Here is a 19,373-nt window from a genome sequence, read left to right on the forward strand (position 1 = left end):
AATCCTAAGAAGCCAATCACATTTCTGATTCCTGACTTTTTGGAGCTCTTTTAGTTGCACAGGAACCCTTGCACTTCTCCTACTGGACCAGCTGACCAACTAGACCAGTGATGGTCAACCTTGGCAAACCAGATGTTTTGGAACTACATTTCCCATGATGCTCGTGCACTCTGCAGTGTAGTTGAGCATCGTGGGAAATGTAGTTCCAAAACATCTGGGGTGCCAAGGTTCACCATCACTCATCTAGATTATTATTTTTTTGTTGTATGCATCCTCCACTCAGATCTGGGAAATGATTCCGGATTGCTGTTGCAGTCTGCACTTTAGGCAGCAATTTTTTTGTCTTGTTCACATGTATAACGCTTGGCACCTTAACTGTTCATTCATTGTTTTAGCTCTTCTGTTTGATGGTGGAACCAACCCTGCCCACCCAAAACACATTGGAAGTATTGACCCCAACTGCGACGTAGTGGAAGTCGTGCATGGTAAGTAAAGCAGACTTGTGTTCTCCTGTGTTTTAAACCACACTGCAACAAAGATTGAAAAATATGAAAGCGTTGAATTCATTAGCCAACAATACAATTAAAGTCCAAACAAATCCTGGTTGTGTATGTATATTAAAAATGTATATGTGTGTGTGTGTATGTATGTATGTATGTATGTATGTATGTATGTATGTATAATATTATTTTGGGGTTTTTAAATATTTCTCTAAAGCTGAACTCCGGTCAGCCTTTAAAAAGAACGTTTGTTGCTGGAGACTGCTAATTTCCGGTGATTTGTAAAAGTCATTTCAGTAATTGATTTATGGTGCTCTTGTGTTTCAGATGCCTTCGAGAATGCCAAAATGCTCTGTGAGCAGTATTATCTGGCTTCTCCAGATCTCCAAATAAAACAGGCAAATGGTAAGTTGAATTATCAAAGCAAAAAAAAGGAATTAAAAAAAAATGTGGGTCTGCTGTGAGGTACCAGGCTGCTGCTATCTCAACGAACTCTTCTCAAAGGGGGTCTAGGATATGTATTTTAAAGCTGAACTCTCAAGCCAGATTACTGCCAACACGTTTGAGACCTACAGACACAACGTGTGTGTGTTTGTATGTGCAGAGCTTTTTTTTTTTTTTTTTTTTTTTTTTTTTCAGCAGTAACGTGGGGGGAACGCAGTTCTGGCACATCTAGCACTGAGTATATGTAATGGCAAGAGGTACTGTGGTGAGCTGGAGGATCTATTGTTGCTGGCGGGGATCTATTGTTACAGCTACACGGGACAGTGAATGAATGGGACGTGCTCTGTGCTGAGTGGCTTCCTGTTTATTCACAAATTTGAAGCATAGTAAACTGTTTACTATGCTTCAGTTATGAATGAACACAGTGAGTGTGTTCATTTAGAAAAGGAAGGGGCTGGTAAATTACATATTGACTAACCCCTTCCCCCTGCTCTCCATCCTTAATCATCCCCATAGAAGCTTAGAAGAGGGAATCCAGCAGCACTGCGGGGCAGGTGGGGGCCACACGGGGAAGCACGGTCAGTAGGTGGAATCTACACTGCACATAGTGATTAGGGTGTGCCCAGGTACACCTGGCACACCCCCTGAGCACGCCTATACTGACCCCACTGTGCAATGCAGAAAACGCCCTGGTTGGCTCACAGTGGTGTCTTTCCTTCTATGGTGTTGTATGGAGGATTACAAAAAAGCTGGTATAAGGGCAAAATTCAGGTTCTTCTATAAGATGAATGTAAAATAGATTTTTTTTTTTTTTAATTTATTAAATGGTGCTTTCATTTCTGCCTGTTGTTCAGCCGCAATACAAGTCCTTAGTACACGTTTGGTCACTAGAATTACCCGTGTCCCTGAGCCGGCTTGCAGCAATGTGTGCAATGATGATGTATGACTGACATATAGAAGAGCTCCAGAATTTCATAGTAGATGAACAAAGTATATGTTGCATATTCTACATAGATTTATAGTCTTCATCTTTTATTTTCCAACAGCAAAATCCCCCGAACAACCTATAAATATGGTGTACGTTCCGTCTCACCTCTACCACATGCTATTTGAGCTTTTTAAGGTAAGGATGCAATGAGAAGTGTTTTTATATAGGGCAGAATATATTTTGAAGTAGATGTATGCTGTTTTTGATTTCTCAACTAGTAAAGTGAACCTGCGCTTTCCCCATGCGGGGGACTTAAATGTAGTTCCTTAGCTTACTGGTTCTCAACCCTGTCCTCAAGTACCCCCAACAGGCCATGTTTGCAGGTTTCCCTTTATCTTGCACAGGTGCTTTAAATCAGTCAATGGTTTGGTATTTTGAACAGCTATTTTATCTAAGAAATTCCCAAAACATGGCCTGTTGGGGGTACTTGAGGACAGGGTTCAGAACCACTGCCTTAGCTGGCTGTTCTCTTTTTGTATTTATTTTCCCCTTTCCATCACTTCGTTCACTGGTCGGGAGTAAAACAAAGAGGACCTGTGCAAGCTAGAAGTTGTTTTGGTCGGAGCTTACACAATTTTAATGATTCTCTTCTACTGTCAGTGAAAACTGCAAAAAAAAAAATCCAGATGTATAGAAAACCGATATACTGTGAAAATCTGTCTTTTTCTGTCAAGCACCTCCTGAGTCTCTGTATTGATCTTTTAAAGCCCAGACTTAAAATTATCCATTGCAGTGGGGCTGTGCAAGGGTTAAAGTGATTCTAAAGACTGAAGGCTTTTTTTTACCTTCATGCATTCTATGCATGAAGGTAGAAAAAAGTCAGTATTCAGCTCCCCCTAATGCTTACCTGAGCCCCATCTTGATCCAGCGATGTGAGAGCATGTGCTCTTCCAGCTCTCTGCCTCCTCAATGGCTCAAAGACTGCAGCGGGAGCCATTGGCTCCTGCTGCTGTCAATTACAAACAGTGATGAGGTACCACGGGGTGGGGCCCATTCAAGCAGCTTCCTCAGCAAGGGGAGAGGAGCCATGAACGCCGGCAGGGGACCCAGAAGAGGAGGATCGGGGGGGTGGTCCTGGTCTCAATCTAGCTATGTGCACAAGAGTAGCTGCTCTCCCGGCTCTCTGCCTTCTCATTGGCTCAGACATCAATCGCAACCAGTGTTGAGGGAGCAGGGGGTGGGGCTGAGCCCCATTCTGTGTGTCTTATGGACACAGAGTGGGGCTGGGGAGCGAGCATGCACGGGTGCCCCCGTAGCAAGCAGCTTGCTATTGGGGCACTCAGCAAGGGGGGAGGAGCCATGAGCGCAGAATAGGAGGATCGGAGCTGCTCTGTGAGAAACCATTACACAGAGCAGGTGGGTGTGACATGGGAAGCTGACTGTGACTTCCTGCGGCTTTACAGTCCGTTCCCCACTGTTCATGCCTGGGCTGCACTGTCTGGTCCAGCAGCCTCCTGGGATCTGTGATGTATTCCAGGGGTTTGCGGACAGGAAGGATGGGGGGGGGTGTTGGGGACTTCCAACTTTTAGCCATGTAAATGTGATTTTCGATTCTCATTGAACTCAACTAAAAATAACTGTCAAAACAATATAAAAATAAACAAGATAAGATAAAATGTATGTATACAATGATATTTCTCATAGTACTCTCTACTGCAGCATTATAATAATTTGTCACAACTACACAAACTTCCTAAATCATATACCCCCATATCCAACCTTAAATATAGCAATAATATACATATGTTAAAAAATCGTATTAAAAATACATATCATTAGAATTGAGGTATCCTTATCCTGGTGTGTTAGCTTTATAAATTATTTGATTGGTTGGATTGGACCAGGTTTATGGCTAACATTTTGGGCTTGTGTGCTCAGGCCAGCATGCAGGCGTAAATGTACTATCTGTCAGCTGTCGGGGATATTTTCACGATCCTTCCATATCACGTATCGTACTTTAGAGTAACGCCATCACAATTCACATACCCTGTGCTGTAACTGGCTGCCTTCAGCTAAATTTAGTGCCTTGGCTTTCATACTTGGCATTTCATAGTGACCCAGCTCGGCCAAGCTGAGGACATTCAAGTTCAATGTGTTTTCGGAGCCCAGAATGAAACTGGACTCCAGGTATTAAACGGTGACTGTATTTGTGGATGTATCAAACATCATTCATTAAATTTATTTTGAATTTGACTTGTTATCAGTCTATTTGCAATCTTTGTGCAGCAGCACTCAGACTCGAGGGGAGGCACTGGGAACCATTCAGGTTTATGCAACTATACGTAGAGGGTTCTTTACTGTACAGCAGTAAGGATGTGGAATTCCCTTCCACAGGCGGTGGTTTCAGCGGGGAGCATCAATTTAGTTTTTTGAGATTCGATAAGCACCTGAACGACCACAACATACAGGGATATACAATGTAATACTGACATAAAGTCACACACATAGGTTGGACTTGATGGACTTGTCTTATTTTTTTTCAACCTCACCTACTATGTAACTAGGTGTCCTGCATTCACATGTGTTGATAAAGAGCTTGCTGGCAGCAAAATATAAACAGAAAAGTCAGTGCTACTACCCATACACCACATAGATAGCAGAGCTCCCAGGTGCTCGATCCACAGTCGCTGGCTGAGTGGAGTAATGTAGAAAAAATGATCGGCGCTCCGGTTGTTGCTCTAAAAATATCACACAGTCACAGTGAACAAACGCAGATTAAGTCAGTTGACGCGTTCAGCCTATAAGGCCTTAGTCATAACCACCAATAGTTATGACTAAGGCCTTAAAGGGCAGAAAGATGACCTCATCAGTCCGCAGCTGCTGCTTCACTGTCCACTCACAGGCTTGGGAGTAGGAAGGTGACCTGGTTTTATTGGTGAACTTCATCAGAAAGGAGTTCGGTCACAAGACTGGCTGAACTGTGTAAAGCCATCCATATACATATAGTGCTGAATGGAAAAAATCTAACGGATTCCTCCATCCATTCTACACAATGTGGAAGGATGAATATCCAGTTTGACAGCAGGCCCCTCCAGTAAATAAAATGACCTGAATGGTGCCTGCATCTTGGCAGCAATTTTCCATCATGCTCCTTCGACCTTTTTTTTTTTTTTTTTCAATCGAGGGATGTCGGGTGGGAGGCAGCTGACAAGACCACCCACTGATGAACTGCTGAAATTCACTTGGAATAAAACCGCTCCTATGTACAGTATATGCTTTTCAATAGTGTATTTTAAAGATGCATTTCAAAAATGGTATATTGTTACATTGGTTCAGCTTGTTACGATGTAACCCTGTATATACCATAGCCAGCCATACCACTGAAATCACTTCTCCAGTGATCTCTGCTTGCTTCCAGGTCCCATGCCAAGGCAGAGCCTAATGCATTTTGAACACAGGAGGTTGGCCACTCACCTTGAATGGCATTTAGAGAATGTTTTGCAATTTCTGAAAGGATGCATTCAAAGCGCTGAAGAGACAAAGAGTTGCGTTTCGAAGAGACAGAGCGTTCTCTGATTGGACGAGGTGGAGACGCAAGGTGGTAAAATCACGCTCTCCACCTCATCCAGTCAGAGAACTCTTTGCCATCATTGAGAGAAGACAAAGCATCCTATGGCACCTTGTGCAGAGCAGGTGACCTCCTCCTGTGACACTGGACCTGGAAGCAAATAGAGATCACTGGAGTAGCAGTGTGTGCTTCAGTGATTTTTCCAGCTTCCGGGGCATTGGCCAGGTATGGTGTATATACATAGTTGCAAAGATGAATTTTATAAGGTTGAAAATGGAGGTGACCGGGGAAAACCAATTTAAAATCTTTCTCTATGTGCCCCGTGGAGTCTGTTTGCCATGAGCAACAGCAGTAGGTTTTTTGCTTCAGGATTTTTAATGCAGCTCCCCTGTATACAAATTATAACAATAATAAATATTAAATTATAATGCAGGATTTATATAGTGCCAACAGTTTGCGCAGAGCTTTACAACATGAGGGCAGACAGTACAATTCAATACATAAACAGGAATATTTTTGTTTCTGCAGAACGCCATGCGAGCCACCGTGGAGAGCCATGAAAACAGTCTGTCCCTCCCACCTGTTAAAGTCAATATTGTCCTAGGAAATGAAGACCTGACGATTAAGGTAAGTGACTGCCTAGAAGAATGACTTTAGACAAACACGTTTGCTCTTTGTCCCCTTACATGGTGCATTATCAGTTCAGCTTTACTAATGACCAGATCCGTGAACAGATCTTTACTATGACGGATCACAAATAAGCTGTGTTACTAATCACTTTACCTTCAGCATACTATCAGGCAGTTCTTTTAGGTGAACCTGGCCTAAATCTTTTCAAAGGTAACCACTTTGCTGACATAACATCGACCTCTCCCAGTATAAAGCACCGCACACCTGTTGGCTATTAAAGGAGAAGTACAGCCAAACCGTGCACTCCCGTGACCCGTTTTTAGCAGACAGCGAGCTGAAGCCCGATGCCGGCTGCCGTCACAGAGCCAGTCCAGGCTTGGGGAAGATCGTGACCATATGGTCAGGATCAGCCCATGTGCCTGGACCAGCACCCGGCTTAGCCTCTCAGCGAGCCACTGAGAGCCTGAGCCAGCCACTCCTGCCCCCTCCACAGCCCAGCACACCAGTGAGCGCCGGGGGAAAGCAGAGAGCTGGTGACTTGACAGTGCCCAGCACTCTGCTCAGGGAGCTGTGAGAACCTGAGTGATCGATGGAGTTTGATCACTCAGTTCTCATTGTTGGAGCTGACAGAGGACAGATGCAGCATCCACTTCGGTAAGTATGATTAAAAAGATTCCCATCCTTTTCTTTTAAATGTCTGTATCTAATTTGGCAGTAGGAGCTCTAACATTTTCAAGTGGAACAAAAGCCTAACGCTAACTATTCTTAAAAATGTTCCCTCTTCTCCTCCTCCTCCTATCTATCCTGCATTCCCTGTGTAAAAATAATCTGTGCACTTCTTTTTAATCCAGTCTGGTTACATGGTCCTGCAGCACCAGCTTACCTGTGTCGGTGAGCGGCTGCTGCAGGGAAGAGGAGGGGGGGTGGCAAATGGCTGGACCACAAAGCCTATGGTTGACATCAGCGCTCCTGAAATTCGCAACAGTTGTCGAGCGCTTCCGTACACATGGGAGCCAGAGCTGCAGGATCACATGACTGAACTAGCTTAAAATTAAAAAGGTAAATATAAAGATCTGGTGCACAGGATAGGTGGGAGAGGTGGGAATGTTTTTGTAAGAATAGTTAGTGTTAGGCTTTTCTTCCACTTTAATAGCAGGGGTTGGAGCTTAATGGTATTGGTGGTGCTTAAAGTCCAATTAAATCCATCAGATAATTGCATTCTAGGTTCATCAAAACAAAAGATAGGCAAAATGTTAGTTTTGTTTCAGCAACAAACTTTCTCCTGCCTGCATCTGCGGAGTGGGCCATTGATTTCTTTACGTAATCAGTCATCTCTCTGCAGAGATCCAACACATTCCCCGCTGAATCAGACCTATAGCTCTGCATTCAGCAAATCTCTTGCTATGTCTGCTGATTGGAGGTGTCAGACCTGTGCAAAAAGACTACTGCTTACCTGCAGAGAATAAGGATCCTTCTTGGCAGCATGCTGGCAGGGTTTAGACTTTTCTACTCAGACTGTGACTGCTTTCTGAAGAAAACAAAACGGTTCCAACATGACTGCACACCAGTGCACAAAGCAAGGTCCATAAAGACATGGATGAGCGAGTTTGGGATGGAGAAACTTGAGTGGCCTCAAAAACAACCCCACACTATAATCCCCCCCCACCTCCACCCAATGATTTGGAGGGGTGGCCCAATACTTTTGGCAATATAGTGTGGATGAGTGTATTTGGGGTGGAGGAACTTGACTGGCCTGTGCAGAGTCCTGACCTCAACCCGATAGAACATCTAGGGGATGAATTAGAGCGGAGACTGAGAGCCAGGCCTTCTCATCCAACATCAGTGCCTGACCTTACAAATGTGCTTCTGGAAGAATGATCAAACATTCCCATAGACACACTCCTAAACCTTGTGGACGGCCTTCCCAGAAGAGTTGAAGCTGTTATAGCTGCAAAGGGTGGGCCAACTCAATATTGAACCCTACGGACTAAGACTGGGATGTCAGTAAAGTTTATGTAAAAAGCAGGTGTCCCAATACTTTTGACAATATAGTGCTCTCCCCTCCTGCAGGACACACAGGACACTATGCATGCCACGCTCCAAAGACATGTTGGTTGATTAGGTTGCATTTTCCAAAAAGTTGGTATTTATGATGGTGAGATGGGGCCCTTAGATTGCAGGCTCCTTAGAGGCAGAGACTGATTTGAATGTACTGTATTTAACGTGCTGTGTAAATGTGACGGCGCTATATAAATATCTATAATAACAGATGTGCTGCTTGTTTTCCAGATCTCTGACAATGGAGGAGGAGTTCCTTTAAGAAAAATAGAGCGTCTTTTTAGCTATATGTATTCCACAGCCCCAATGCCCATGATGGACAATGCTCGTAACGCACCACTGGTGAGCGATGGTCATTTTGCCTTCTCCTCGCACACATTGATGATCCTGATTTGTTGATGTGGTTTGATGAATGAAGCTGTGATTGTGCAGGGCTATAGCAGAGCGCAGCTGCTCAAACTCCCTCCCAGAAACACGCAGACTGTTCCAACACTAATGAATTGCCCTTTTGTTGACGAGGAACATTTAATAAGTATAAATTGTTTAGCTGGGATGTGGGCCGAGGACAGGTCATACGCTGCTGTGCTAGTGTGTAAGTCTTGAGCTGGCACGGGGGAATTGGTCCTATTTCTCAGCGATTAAATCCTCGGGATTATGCCTTTCTTATCTCACATGCCAATCCATGTAGGAGGGTCCTCCCCACCCGGTACAACCTCCTGCCAGCTTCCCTCTTCTTAGTTTTTAATGTATAACAAGGCAAAACTTTTTATTTTAGTTTTGGATAGAGTGGAGGTGAACTAGAACCCCTGTTAGGTTTTTATTGATGTCTGTGTCCCCGTTCGGGAGATTCACCCTCTCTATTCGTCTGGTTTACCATTATCATTGAAAGTAAAAAAAATCCAAAATTTTGGGTTGTCCCCAGAAAAGTAATAGAGGGGAGATCTTAATGGTGGCACTAGTTCTGGTGATTTGGAGGGGGCCCCCCCAAGGAATTCCCTTAATTTGCAGGGATTTTTTTCCACTTCCTGTTTGGCTATGGGACAGGAAGTGAAAGGAAATCTCCCCAACAGATCATGAGAAAAATATCTGATGGGGGTTATAAGTTAACCCTCCCTTACTCTATCCAAAATGAAAAAAAATTTAGCCTATAGTTCTACTTTAAATGTTCCAGCCCTTGGCTCTTTTTTTTTGCACAGTGCTTCTCTTCCAAGCCTCCCCAATGGGATTGTCACCAACCTATATACTGTGAGATTGTGGCAGAGTTGTCTCAGATTTTTTTTTTTTTTTGCTTTGAAACAATCTCTCCCTGTATTTATCTCTGGAGGATGACCGTGTGTATGTATATATAGATGTGTGTGTGTGTGTGTGTGTGTGTGTGTGTGTGTGTATATGTATATGTATATATATATATATATATATATATATGTACGTACGTACACACACACATACACACATACACATACACACACACACACACACACACACACACACACACACACACACACACACACACACACACACACACACACACATACATACACACACACACACACACACACACATACACACACACATACATACACACATATATATATATATATATATATATATACACACACACACACACACTCTCAAAACAGCCACTTTTTTTCCGTGGCTAGAAAATCCTGGAATCAACCGTCTCCAGACCGTAGGGCCCCTGCTGGCTGATGCTTTTCAAAGGATTGTCCTCCTTTCTCAGAGCCTAGTTCCTTTAACCAGCTTAAAGTGGAATTGCAGCCAACATCTTTTAGTTTTAGAGTAATGACACTCCTGTATCCCCCTTGATACTATTCTCCTCACTTCCTGTCCTGGTGACGGGGGTCAGAGATCCAGGAGGTAGGCTTACCACCTCATCCCTTTAAACCCGAACACACATGAATTACACAGGTTCTGAGGCTCATTAAATGCAGATAAGGCACCAAGTGAGTTTAATTACCACCTTAATCAGCCACAGAACCTGTGTAATTTTATGTGTGTTCGGGTTTAAAGGGATGAGGTGGCAACCCTAACAGGAAGGGAAGATAAATCTCTCCAATGGGTACACTGAAAAATTCCCCCATGACCACACAGGAAGTGGGATTTTCATTTTCTTGTGACCACACAGGAAATGAGGGTTTCTCCCAGCAGGGACATGGGACAGTAAAAAATAAATAAAAAATGTCAGATGTTTTTAGAGCGGTTGTTCTCAACCCTGTCCTCAAGTACCCCCAACAGGCCATGTTTTGGGAATTTCTCTTAGTCAATGGCTTGGTATTTTGCACAGCTATTTTATCTGATTTAAAGCACCTGTGCAGGATAAAGGAAAACCTGTAAACATGGCCTGTCAGGGGTGCTTGAGGTTGAGAACCACTGCTTTAGAGCACACAAGACCATCAAAATAAGTTCTAATAGACTGGGTGCAAATGATCCCTTTGTTACAAAATAAAGGCAGAAATTAGACCTGTTTTTTTTATTTCTAATCCTCTAGGCGGGCTTCGGATATGGTTTACCCATCTCTCGACTTTATGCCAAATATTTCCAAGGTGATTTAATGCTACATTCGATGGAAGGTTTTGGAACAGATGCTGTCATTTACTTAAAGGTAATTAGTATATTCAATGTCGTATATGTGTGTGTATATACCGTATTTTTCGGTCCATAAGACGCACCTGACCAAAAGACCCACCTAGGTTTTATAGGAGGAAAACAAGAAAAAAAAATATTCTGAACCAAATGGTGTACTAAAATATTTTCCAGTGCCCATGAAAGGCAGGCTGACCAATAATGCAGGCTGACCAATAATGCCACAAACACAGCCCTACCTGATGTTATCCCATCCGCTGACAGAGCAGCCGAATGCTGTGTTTTCTGTGTCTGGCAGAGCAGGGGGATCCGCCCGGCGCCCATGGGCATTTGAATGTCTGGCAGAGCAGGGGGATCGCCCACGGGGGGTTTGAATGTCTGTCCCCCGCTCTCCTGCCTCTCTTCCAGTGGTGGCGGCGGGGGGTGGTGCCTGTCGTATATTAGCACCATAAGACACAGAGACGTTCCCCCCCCATATACCTGGGGGGAAAGTGCGTTTTATGGTCTGACAAATACGGTATGTTATTATATTGCAAAATTTTTAGGCAGGGGTGAAGAAAAGCTATGAAGTAAGAATGCTTTAAAAAAATATTTACATTTTTTCTCTCTCTCCCCCTCTATCTATATCTCTCTAAAGCTGAACTTTGGCATAATCATTGTCCAAATATAAGAGTCATGTGCATTCTTGTATATATCTTGGTGTGCTTTGTGTATTTGCTTCCAGATCTGTTCAGTAATCCAGTGTGAGACTTTCCCTCTGTGTAGGAGCTTCCTGTAATGAAGACCGCTCACTGCTGCGCTCTTTCCTTGTGCAGGGTGACTGGTCGGGTCTCCGCTCCCTGTTGTAGTTTTCTGTAGTTTCCCCCTGTAGTGGGTGGAGCCTGCTGTGCCCCTCCCACAGCTCTGCTCTCTGCCCTTGTGCAGGGTGACTGGTCTTGTCTCCGCCCCCTCCTCTATTTTTGATGTAGTCTGCCTGTAGTAGGCTGTTCCCCTGGTTCCCTCCCACAGCTTTGCTGACTCTGATGGTGTCACTGCTGTTTTTAAATAGCAATAACTGGATTTGTAAGGGCATTTGGTGCACACACAGTGAATTTATATCCTTTGTGGCTATTAAGAAAAATATTTTTAAAGTGGATGTAAACCCGATTCATGAAATTTTGAGCTGGGCACATATATCTGCAGTGTTTTCTTATCTCTCTTCAAAGCACTATGTCCTGTAGCTGTCTCCTGCTCCATTCTTCTGTTATCAGCCTGATAATTTTGGACAAATATGATAAAAGCAGCTGGAGTTTTGTGTTGGGGAGGATGCTATAAATAGATTTAGCAGAGCCCTGAATGATTCAACCATCAGAGCTGAAAGTCTGTCCCTATGAGGTGAGGGGGTGTGTGTCTTTCCTCCAATCAGCTGTCTTGGCTGTATGCCCAGGCTGCACTGCAGTGTTGAACAGGAAGAGAAAATCTCCTAACTTGAGCTGAACTTTCTAAACAGTATATAAAGCTGAAGACAGCAGATATACATGTAAAACATATGTAGGGAGATTTGTTTCATCTCTGTATATCATCTGAGGCTGTTCACTTCACTGGGTATATGTCGGGGTTTACATCCACTTTAAATGACAATTTTCACCTCTTAAAGTTCTGGCTTTAGAAAATCTATGAAAAAGAAAAAAATATTTTGTGCTAAACATTCTAATGCCCCGTACACATGGTCGGATTTTCCGATGGAAAATGTGTGATAGGACCTTGTTGTCGGAAATTCCGACCGTGTGTAGGCTCCATCACACATTTTTCATCGGATTTTCCGCCACACAAAGTTTGAGAGCAGGATATAAAATTTTCCGACAACAAAATCAGTTTTCCGATCGTGTGTACACAAATCCGACGGACAAAGTGCCACGCCTGCTCAGAATAAATAAAGAGATGAAAGCTATTGGCCACTGCCCCGTTTATAGTCCCGACGTACGTGTTTTACATCACCACGTTCAGAATGATCGGATTTTCCGACAACTTTGTGTGACCGTGTGTATGCAAGACAAGTTTGAGCCAACATCCGTCGGATTTTGTTGTCGGAATGTCCGAACAAAGTCCGACCGTGTGTACGGGGCATTATAGTTCAAAACATGTGCTCCCTTATATTGAATTCTAATTTTATTTTAACTAGAGTTAAAGTTTGACCGCATTGTAATACTGACGGGTTTGTCTTTTGAATTGTCACAGGCATTGTCCTCCGAATCCATCGAGCGGTTACCGGTTTTCAACAAGTCTGCCTGGAAGCACTATAAGTTCTGCACAGAAGCGGACGACTGGTGTATTCCCAGCAGCGAGCCAAAGAACCTCGCCATTTAGAAGAAGTGCACGGCGCTGAAGAAAGGGATCAAGCACTTAAATTGCATAGGACCACTACCTGCGGGTGTCAGAGAAGACAGAGGCAAACTGTACTGTGCTGGAGCTGGCCAGGGATGCAATAAGGAGAGACAGTAAATTGCCACAAGAGGATGAAAACATTTAACATAGTTGTTGTGTATTTTGTGCTCATTTCTGGTACCTCATTGTCCAGAAGTCAGAATCGTAGCAGTGCGTAACCACTGTGCATTCATATTCTCAAAGAAAACCACCTTTTAAGAAAAAAAAAAAAAACAGCAAAGAATCAAGAGGACGGTTTGTGCCATGAGATTTGACAGCATTCACTTTTGTTGTCCTCTTCGGAAATCTTTTCGACACAGAACGAGGTTTGGGCAAACCACAGATCACTCTGAAGACGCTACCCCTTCTTGAACTGATAGTCATTCCCCTTCCTGTCTTCCCTCAACTGTCAATAATTGTATATGCCAGCCTCTGTAAGAGCTGGAAGGAGAGTTATTCAGTATTGCCAAAATGAATTTGGGGTTCTCAGGAAGTCTTTTTTGTATGTAGGGCTCCAGTTAGGTCACCACCGTGCGGTCATAGAACGGTGTGGAACATGAAGATAAAAAAGCATGGAGCAGAGTAATAAAAATCGGAATGTTTTAGGTTGAAAAAGCTATCACAAGCATGTGTGTGCATTACGAAAATCCGTTTAACTGTAGAGCTTATGAACATCGAGCAACGTATAATAAGTTTATTCAATGCACAATTAATACACAATTGAGAATTGCCATGGGTCAATAAATACAGCACCCATTCACTTAGCCCAGGGATGGACAAATCCCAGGAACCAGGTAGCCAATCCTCCCTAAAAATACAGCTTGCGCCTAACTTTTGAGGTTATCTCTAAGACAGCCTCAACCTTTTTTTAGCCAAGAGGAAACCTTAAATGAGTCACTGGCCCCTTATATTGGTGGTCAGTAGAAATAATGCAACCCTTACAGACAGCTAAAGATAATTGGTGTCGTTTTGCTGGCTTTGCCAAGTGTTGTTGGTCCAGGAACTATGCAGGCACCATCAAATGGAAGGTCAACCAGCCACAGCTCAAGGATCCCTTGGCAACCTCTGGAGGAACCTTGGGGTTCCATGGAACCATGGTTGAGAATGGTTGCTCTAAGGCAGGGGTCTCCAAACATTCTAAACAAAGGGCCTGTATACTATCCTTCAGACTTTACAGTGGCTGGACTGTGGCCAGTGGGAGTAGAAAATGTCCTGGGGTCGGTAACAACACACCATCACTGGCGTCAATGTGCTGCCCCATTGCTGGCGTCGGTGAGAGGAATGGTGCCCCACTGCTGGCGTCGGTGAGAGGAATGGTGCCCCATTGCTGGCGTCGGTGAGAGGAATGGTGCCCCATTGCTGGCGTCGGTGAGAGGAATGGTGCCCCATTGCTGGCGTCGGTGAGAGGAATGGTGCCCCATTGCTGGCGTCGGTGAGAGGAATGGTGCCCCATTGCTGGCGTCGGTGAGAGGAATGGTGCCCCATTGCTGGCGTCGGTGAGAGGAATGGTGCCCCATTGCTGGCGTCGGTGAGAGGAATGGTGCCCCATTGCTGGCGTCGGTGAGAGGAATGGTGCCCCATTGCTGGCGTCGGTGAGCGGAATGGTGCCCCATTGTCGGCATCAACGGAAGGAATTATTTTGCCTCATTGTTCATTGTCTGTGGGAAGAATAGTACCCCAAGGGCCGGAAAAAGGCAGGCATAGGGCTGCAGTTTGGACACCACTGCTCTAAGGCCTTATTTACACGGGGTGTACTACTACCCATGGAGGGCTATGTTTATCCGCACAGGTGGTCCTTGCATCCCCATGCAGGCCATTTATATCAATTGGAACACAGCGGCTGCTCCAAATCTGCCATGTGTGTGCACAGCCCCAAACATACACTGTCTATGTTTGGGACCAGGTAACTGCAACGGAATGTATCCTGTGCCGGTAGACACAGACCTCCACTGCTTTGGTACACCCCATGCGAACGAGGCCTAATCCTCAATGGAGTTGCCTCAAAAAAAAAAAAAAAAAACTACTGGCTTCTGTATTGGACAGACTGGCTCATGGATTCCATATTCATCTGTCCACCCCCGACTTGGGCTGGCCATACATTATACAATTATCCTTTAGATTTCCCAAAACCATATAATATGAGGTCAAACCTAAAACCTTTCAATATGTATGCAATCAGGCAGGCCCTAGCACTACATAGTTGATGATAAATCTAAAGGAAATGGAATAAAAAAATTGTATATAATGTATGGCCAGCTTTCGCCTTTCATGTTGCTGATGTTCATAGAGAGAGTCTACATCCACAGGACAGTTCTATATGAAAAGAAGTCATGTCTATGGCGCTAGGGTCGTTCCTTATACTAGGTGCAGCAGGACACGCCTCATCTTTTGAACCTGTGGATTAGAGCGGATGACATATTTTGAAATTTTTCTAATTTCTGTGATGTTCTAAAATCCTATTTCTGAAATACCGCTATAAGCAAAGGTACCTTATGTGAAGGTCTTGAATGTGTTCATCGCTGGACCTATAAGGGCTCGTTCACATGGGTGCAGAGGCCCGTACAGTGCGTGTTTTTATGTGCACGAGATTGTCCGATATTCTGTGTCCCCCTTTGGATGGAAATGCGCAGGTGTGAGAGAAGCTATACAGCGGCTCCTAATGCTGATTTTTAACAGGTAGCTAGCGGCAACTGCAGGGAACATCTGGCACATAAAAACGCACGCTGCATGGGTCTCTGAATTGGTGTGAATGAGCCCTAAGCCTCTCAATGGAGTTACTTGAGCTGAAGATTCTGTATTACAGTATGCCTTCTCTTTGGTGTACTTAAAGTGGAAGTAAACCCTCTTATCGTTTTCAGCCAAGGAAGCTGCCATCTTGGCCTCTGTTTGATCTACAACTGCCATGATGCTGCATATGTGATCCGCTATGACACCAGCCATTGGATGGTTTGACAGTTTGGTTGAGAACCCGACCAATGGGAGTTTTACATTCCCGGCATGTGCTGGAAATGTAACTTTTTTAAACTGTTAAATGGATGGGTTTACTTCCGCTTTAAAATACTTGGCACTGTTGCTGTTAAGAAAAGCAGCAAGCCTATTGAAGCCTAGCATGGCTGCACCACTGCTAATGTTACTATGAATTTTCTTGATATATTGGCAGTCAAGTGACGCCACATTGATATGAAACCCTAACCCATGGGTGCTCAATGTTGTGCCCTCTCCGGCTGTTTGCAGAACTACAAGTCCCATCGCGCCCCTCCCTTTGGGAGTCATGCTTGTAACTGTCAGCCGCTTGCAACGCCTCATGGGACTTGTAGTTCCACAACAGCTGGAGGGCCACAGGTTGAGAGTCCATGCATTGGTGGGGGAGTTGTGAAGCTCTTAGGATGTTGCCACTGCCTGTGTCCCTGTTCAGCACATTTATTTTATACTCCTTTCCTGGAGCACAAAAAAGTAAAATTTCCAATGTGCATGCAGTTATGATGAACACTCTCAAAGCGATTTCTTCACTTCCAGTATGATCTCCAGGAGGGGGAAGGAAGAGGGGCAAACGCCCCTGCAAAGGGTACAGACAGTGATAAACACCATACAGAGGTTCTAAGCTTTCCAGGAAAATAAATAGCACAATGACCAATAATGAAAATTAAAATTTGTGCCTGGGGTTCTGCCTATCTATCTTTAAAGAACAAAAAAAAACCTTGCAACTTACCAGTCCTTAGGTGTGGTGACTGCATAGGCGAACTTCAAACAGGGGGCAAAGGGACAGTAAAACCTGAAAGTTGATCTACATTTTTATCGCCCTCCGAACGCCCACCTACAGAATTGGTTGGAGGATGCTCGGGTCCTTTAACGTTGCAGTGGCCATGATGGTGCTGCAACCCTAACTTGTCGTGTCGCGCTTAGCAGGCATTCTGCTAACCAAAGGCGCCCATTAAAGTCAGTAGGACTGTGCCGCAACTGCATTCCAAGTGCTTTAATATTTCAATGTAAAATACTCCAGCGCAGATAAGTTTATAAAGTGCAATAAAATGAATACCATATATATACCAAGTGTTGCTGCTGGCACACAAAAGTGTTCACACTTACACCTGCGTGCAACAAAATAATAAACTGTGCCGCACAGCATAAAGCACCTCTGTGCAATCTTAGCAACAACATTCTTCCTAAAACCATGCAAATACTGTAAAAAAAAAAAAAAAACTTTTATATATATATCGATATTATTATTATAATATTTCATGATACTTGCACATATAATAATGAGTATCAACACATGTATGTGTGGTGATACACTGATACTTTCTTATACTTTATATTTGCATATGTATATGCAAATATAAACTATAATACTGTAAATGTAAAAAAAAAAAAATATATATATATATATATATATATATATATATATGTGTGTGTGTGTATATGTATATATATATATATATATATATATATATATATATATATATATATATATATATATATATATATATATATATATATATATATATATATATATATATATATATATATATATAATATATATATATATATATATATATATATATATTATATAAATTTTTTTTTTTTTTTTTGTTTTTTCTGATTGTAGGCTCTGAGCAGGGCCCTCTGATTCCTCTTGTACCAAATTGTAATGTGACTAATGTCTGCCTTAATTTTGTTAAGTGCTGCATAAACTGTTGGCGCTATTTAAATCGTGAAATATATAATTCTTTGGGGGGGAGAAACTTTTTACAGTGTTTGCATGGTCTAGGGAGGAATATTGTTTCTAGTGGTAAGATTGCACATATAGTGAGTGGTGCTTTATGTTGAGTGGCACAGTTTATTATTTAATATAATGTAAAATCTTTATTGGGATTGTGTAGAAAAAAAAAAAAAAGGCTTTCAGGAAGCAGCAGTATCACCTCATCATGAATACTTATTGCCTCTGAAAAGGTGTGTTTTTTTTTTTTTTTTTTTTTTTTTCTTGCTCATTTCCCCCACAACCCCCCTGCCCCCCCATCACAACACTCCCTGTAGCATATCTATGGAGAAGCCGTGTTGTCACCTCCGGGCTTCTCTTCTGATTTGGACCATAAACAGAAAATGAATGCCGCCACCAAACCTAAGGACTTCTAAGCTGTAAAATTGTTGTATTTTTTTGTTCTTTATTTTAGGGACTTTTATAGGCATTTATACATATGTTCGTTAATGTTAAAAAGCAAGTCTGTAAATTCTACAAGCAGCCCTTTCCTATTGAACAATCCTGTGCTTTGTGTTTAGCGGTTCTTTTAAACTGTAGCTGAACATCACTATTATATGGCTCTTGGTTCTTAGCTGGCTGAGAGTAACTCCGACGTCCTAGGTTCATGGAGTGGAACAGTATTTAGAAAGTTGATATTAATGTGTATATATAATAGATCAATGTCACTTATAAGCTGTGATCAGAGTTTGAATAGACTCTTCCCTATACACTATCCATATCTAGAGCAATCCGTGCCTCACCAGCAGTTGTAGAATACGTAAGCCCCATCATGTCTTTCCTCCAGCTAGCATGGCATGCTGGGAGTTGTAGTTCTGCAGCAGATATAGAAATGTTGGGTTGCTAATAATCACATCACTGTATTTTTCATTCAAAACTAGTTAAACAATGGAACCATTACAAAATGAATATTACCCAGTTCACAAAAAAGCCTTATACGTTTGTTCATTCAATACCATTGTCGTTTCACAAGGCCTTTTTAGTGCCTCATGATGCAACTTTACCATTTTTTTTTTTTTTTTTTTTTTTTTTTTTTTTTTTTTAAATAAGATTTTAATTATTTTATGACCAGATGTGTCATGATTTTTTTTTTTTTAATTTATTATAGGTATTACATCCAGCATCCTTTTGTCTGCCTCCATCTTGCATAACATTTTTTTTTTTTTTTTTTTTTTATTTTGGCTGATACAGTCACTGTGTTGTAAAGTTTGTTTTATGTTTTGTGTTATGCGATTTGTTAGGATGTTTTCAATAGAAAATAAAAGTTTATCTAAACTTAAATCTAATTGTCGTGTTTGTTTTTTTGTTATGGCCAGTTAAATGATATATTTCTCAAAACTGTTAGATTCCAAGCCATGCCGTGAATGACGACGGTCACAGTTGCTTGAGCCATCAAGCTATTAAGTGGCTGCTGTCATAACTGATCAAATGTGCAGCACCATGGCAATTGCAGATCAAACATAGGCTACAATGGTAGCTTCC

The 19,373-nt window shown here is 42.7% G+C and overlaps 1 protein-coding gene across 1 annotated transcript in view; it reads left to right on the forward strand.

Moving 5' to 3' along the window:
- PDK4 (pyruvate dehydrogenase kinase 4) overlaps positions 1-14,828 on the forward strand; it is a gene marked incomplete in the record, with an annotated part of 30,328 nt that extends 15,500 nt beyond the window's left edge. The window contains 7 exon segments of the mRNA XM_073629576.1: positions 396-485; positions 828-905; positions 1,991-2,067; positions 5,969-6,067; positions 8,360-8,470; positions 10,638-10,751; positions 12,950-14,828. Of these exon segments, the coding sequence (XP_073485677.1) occupies positions 396-485; positions 828-905; positions 1,991-2,067; positions 5,969-6,067; positions 8,360-8,470; positions 10,638-10,751; positions 12,950-13,078 (698 nt within the window).
- Positions 14,829-19,373: the final 4,545 nt, after the last annotated feature.

Source organism: Aquarana catesbeiana, linkage group LG05, assembly GCF_042186555.1.
Source record: "Aquarana catesbeiana isolate 2022-GZ linkage group LG05, ASM4218655v1, whole genome shotgun sequence".
Classification (NCBI taxonomy): domain Eukaryota; kingdom Metazoa; phylum Chordata; class Amphibia; order Anura; family Ranidae; genus Aquarana; species Aquarana catesbeiana.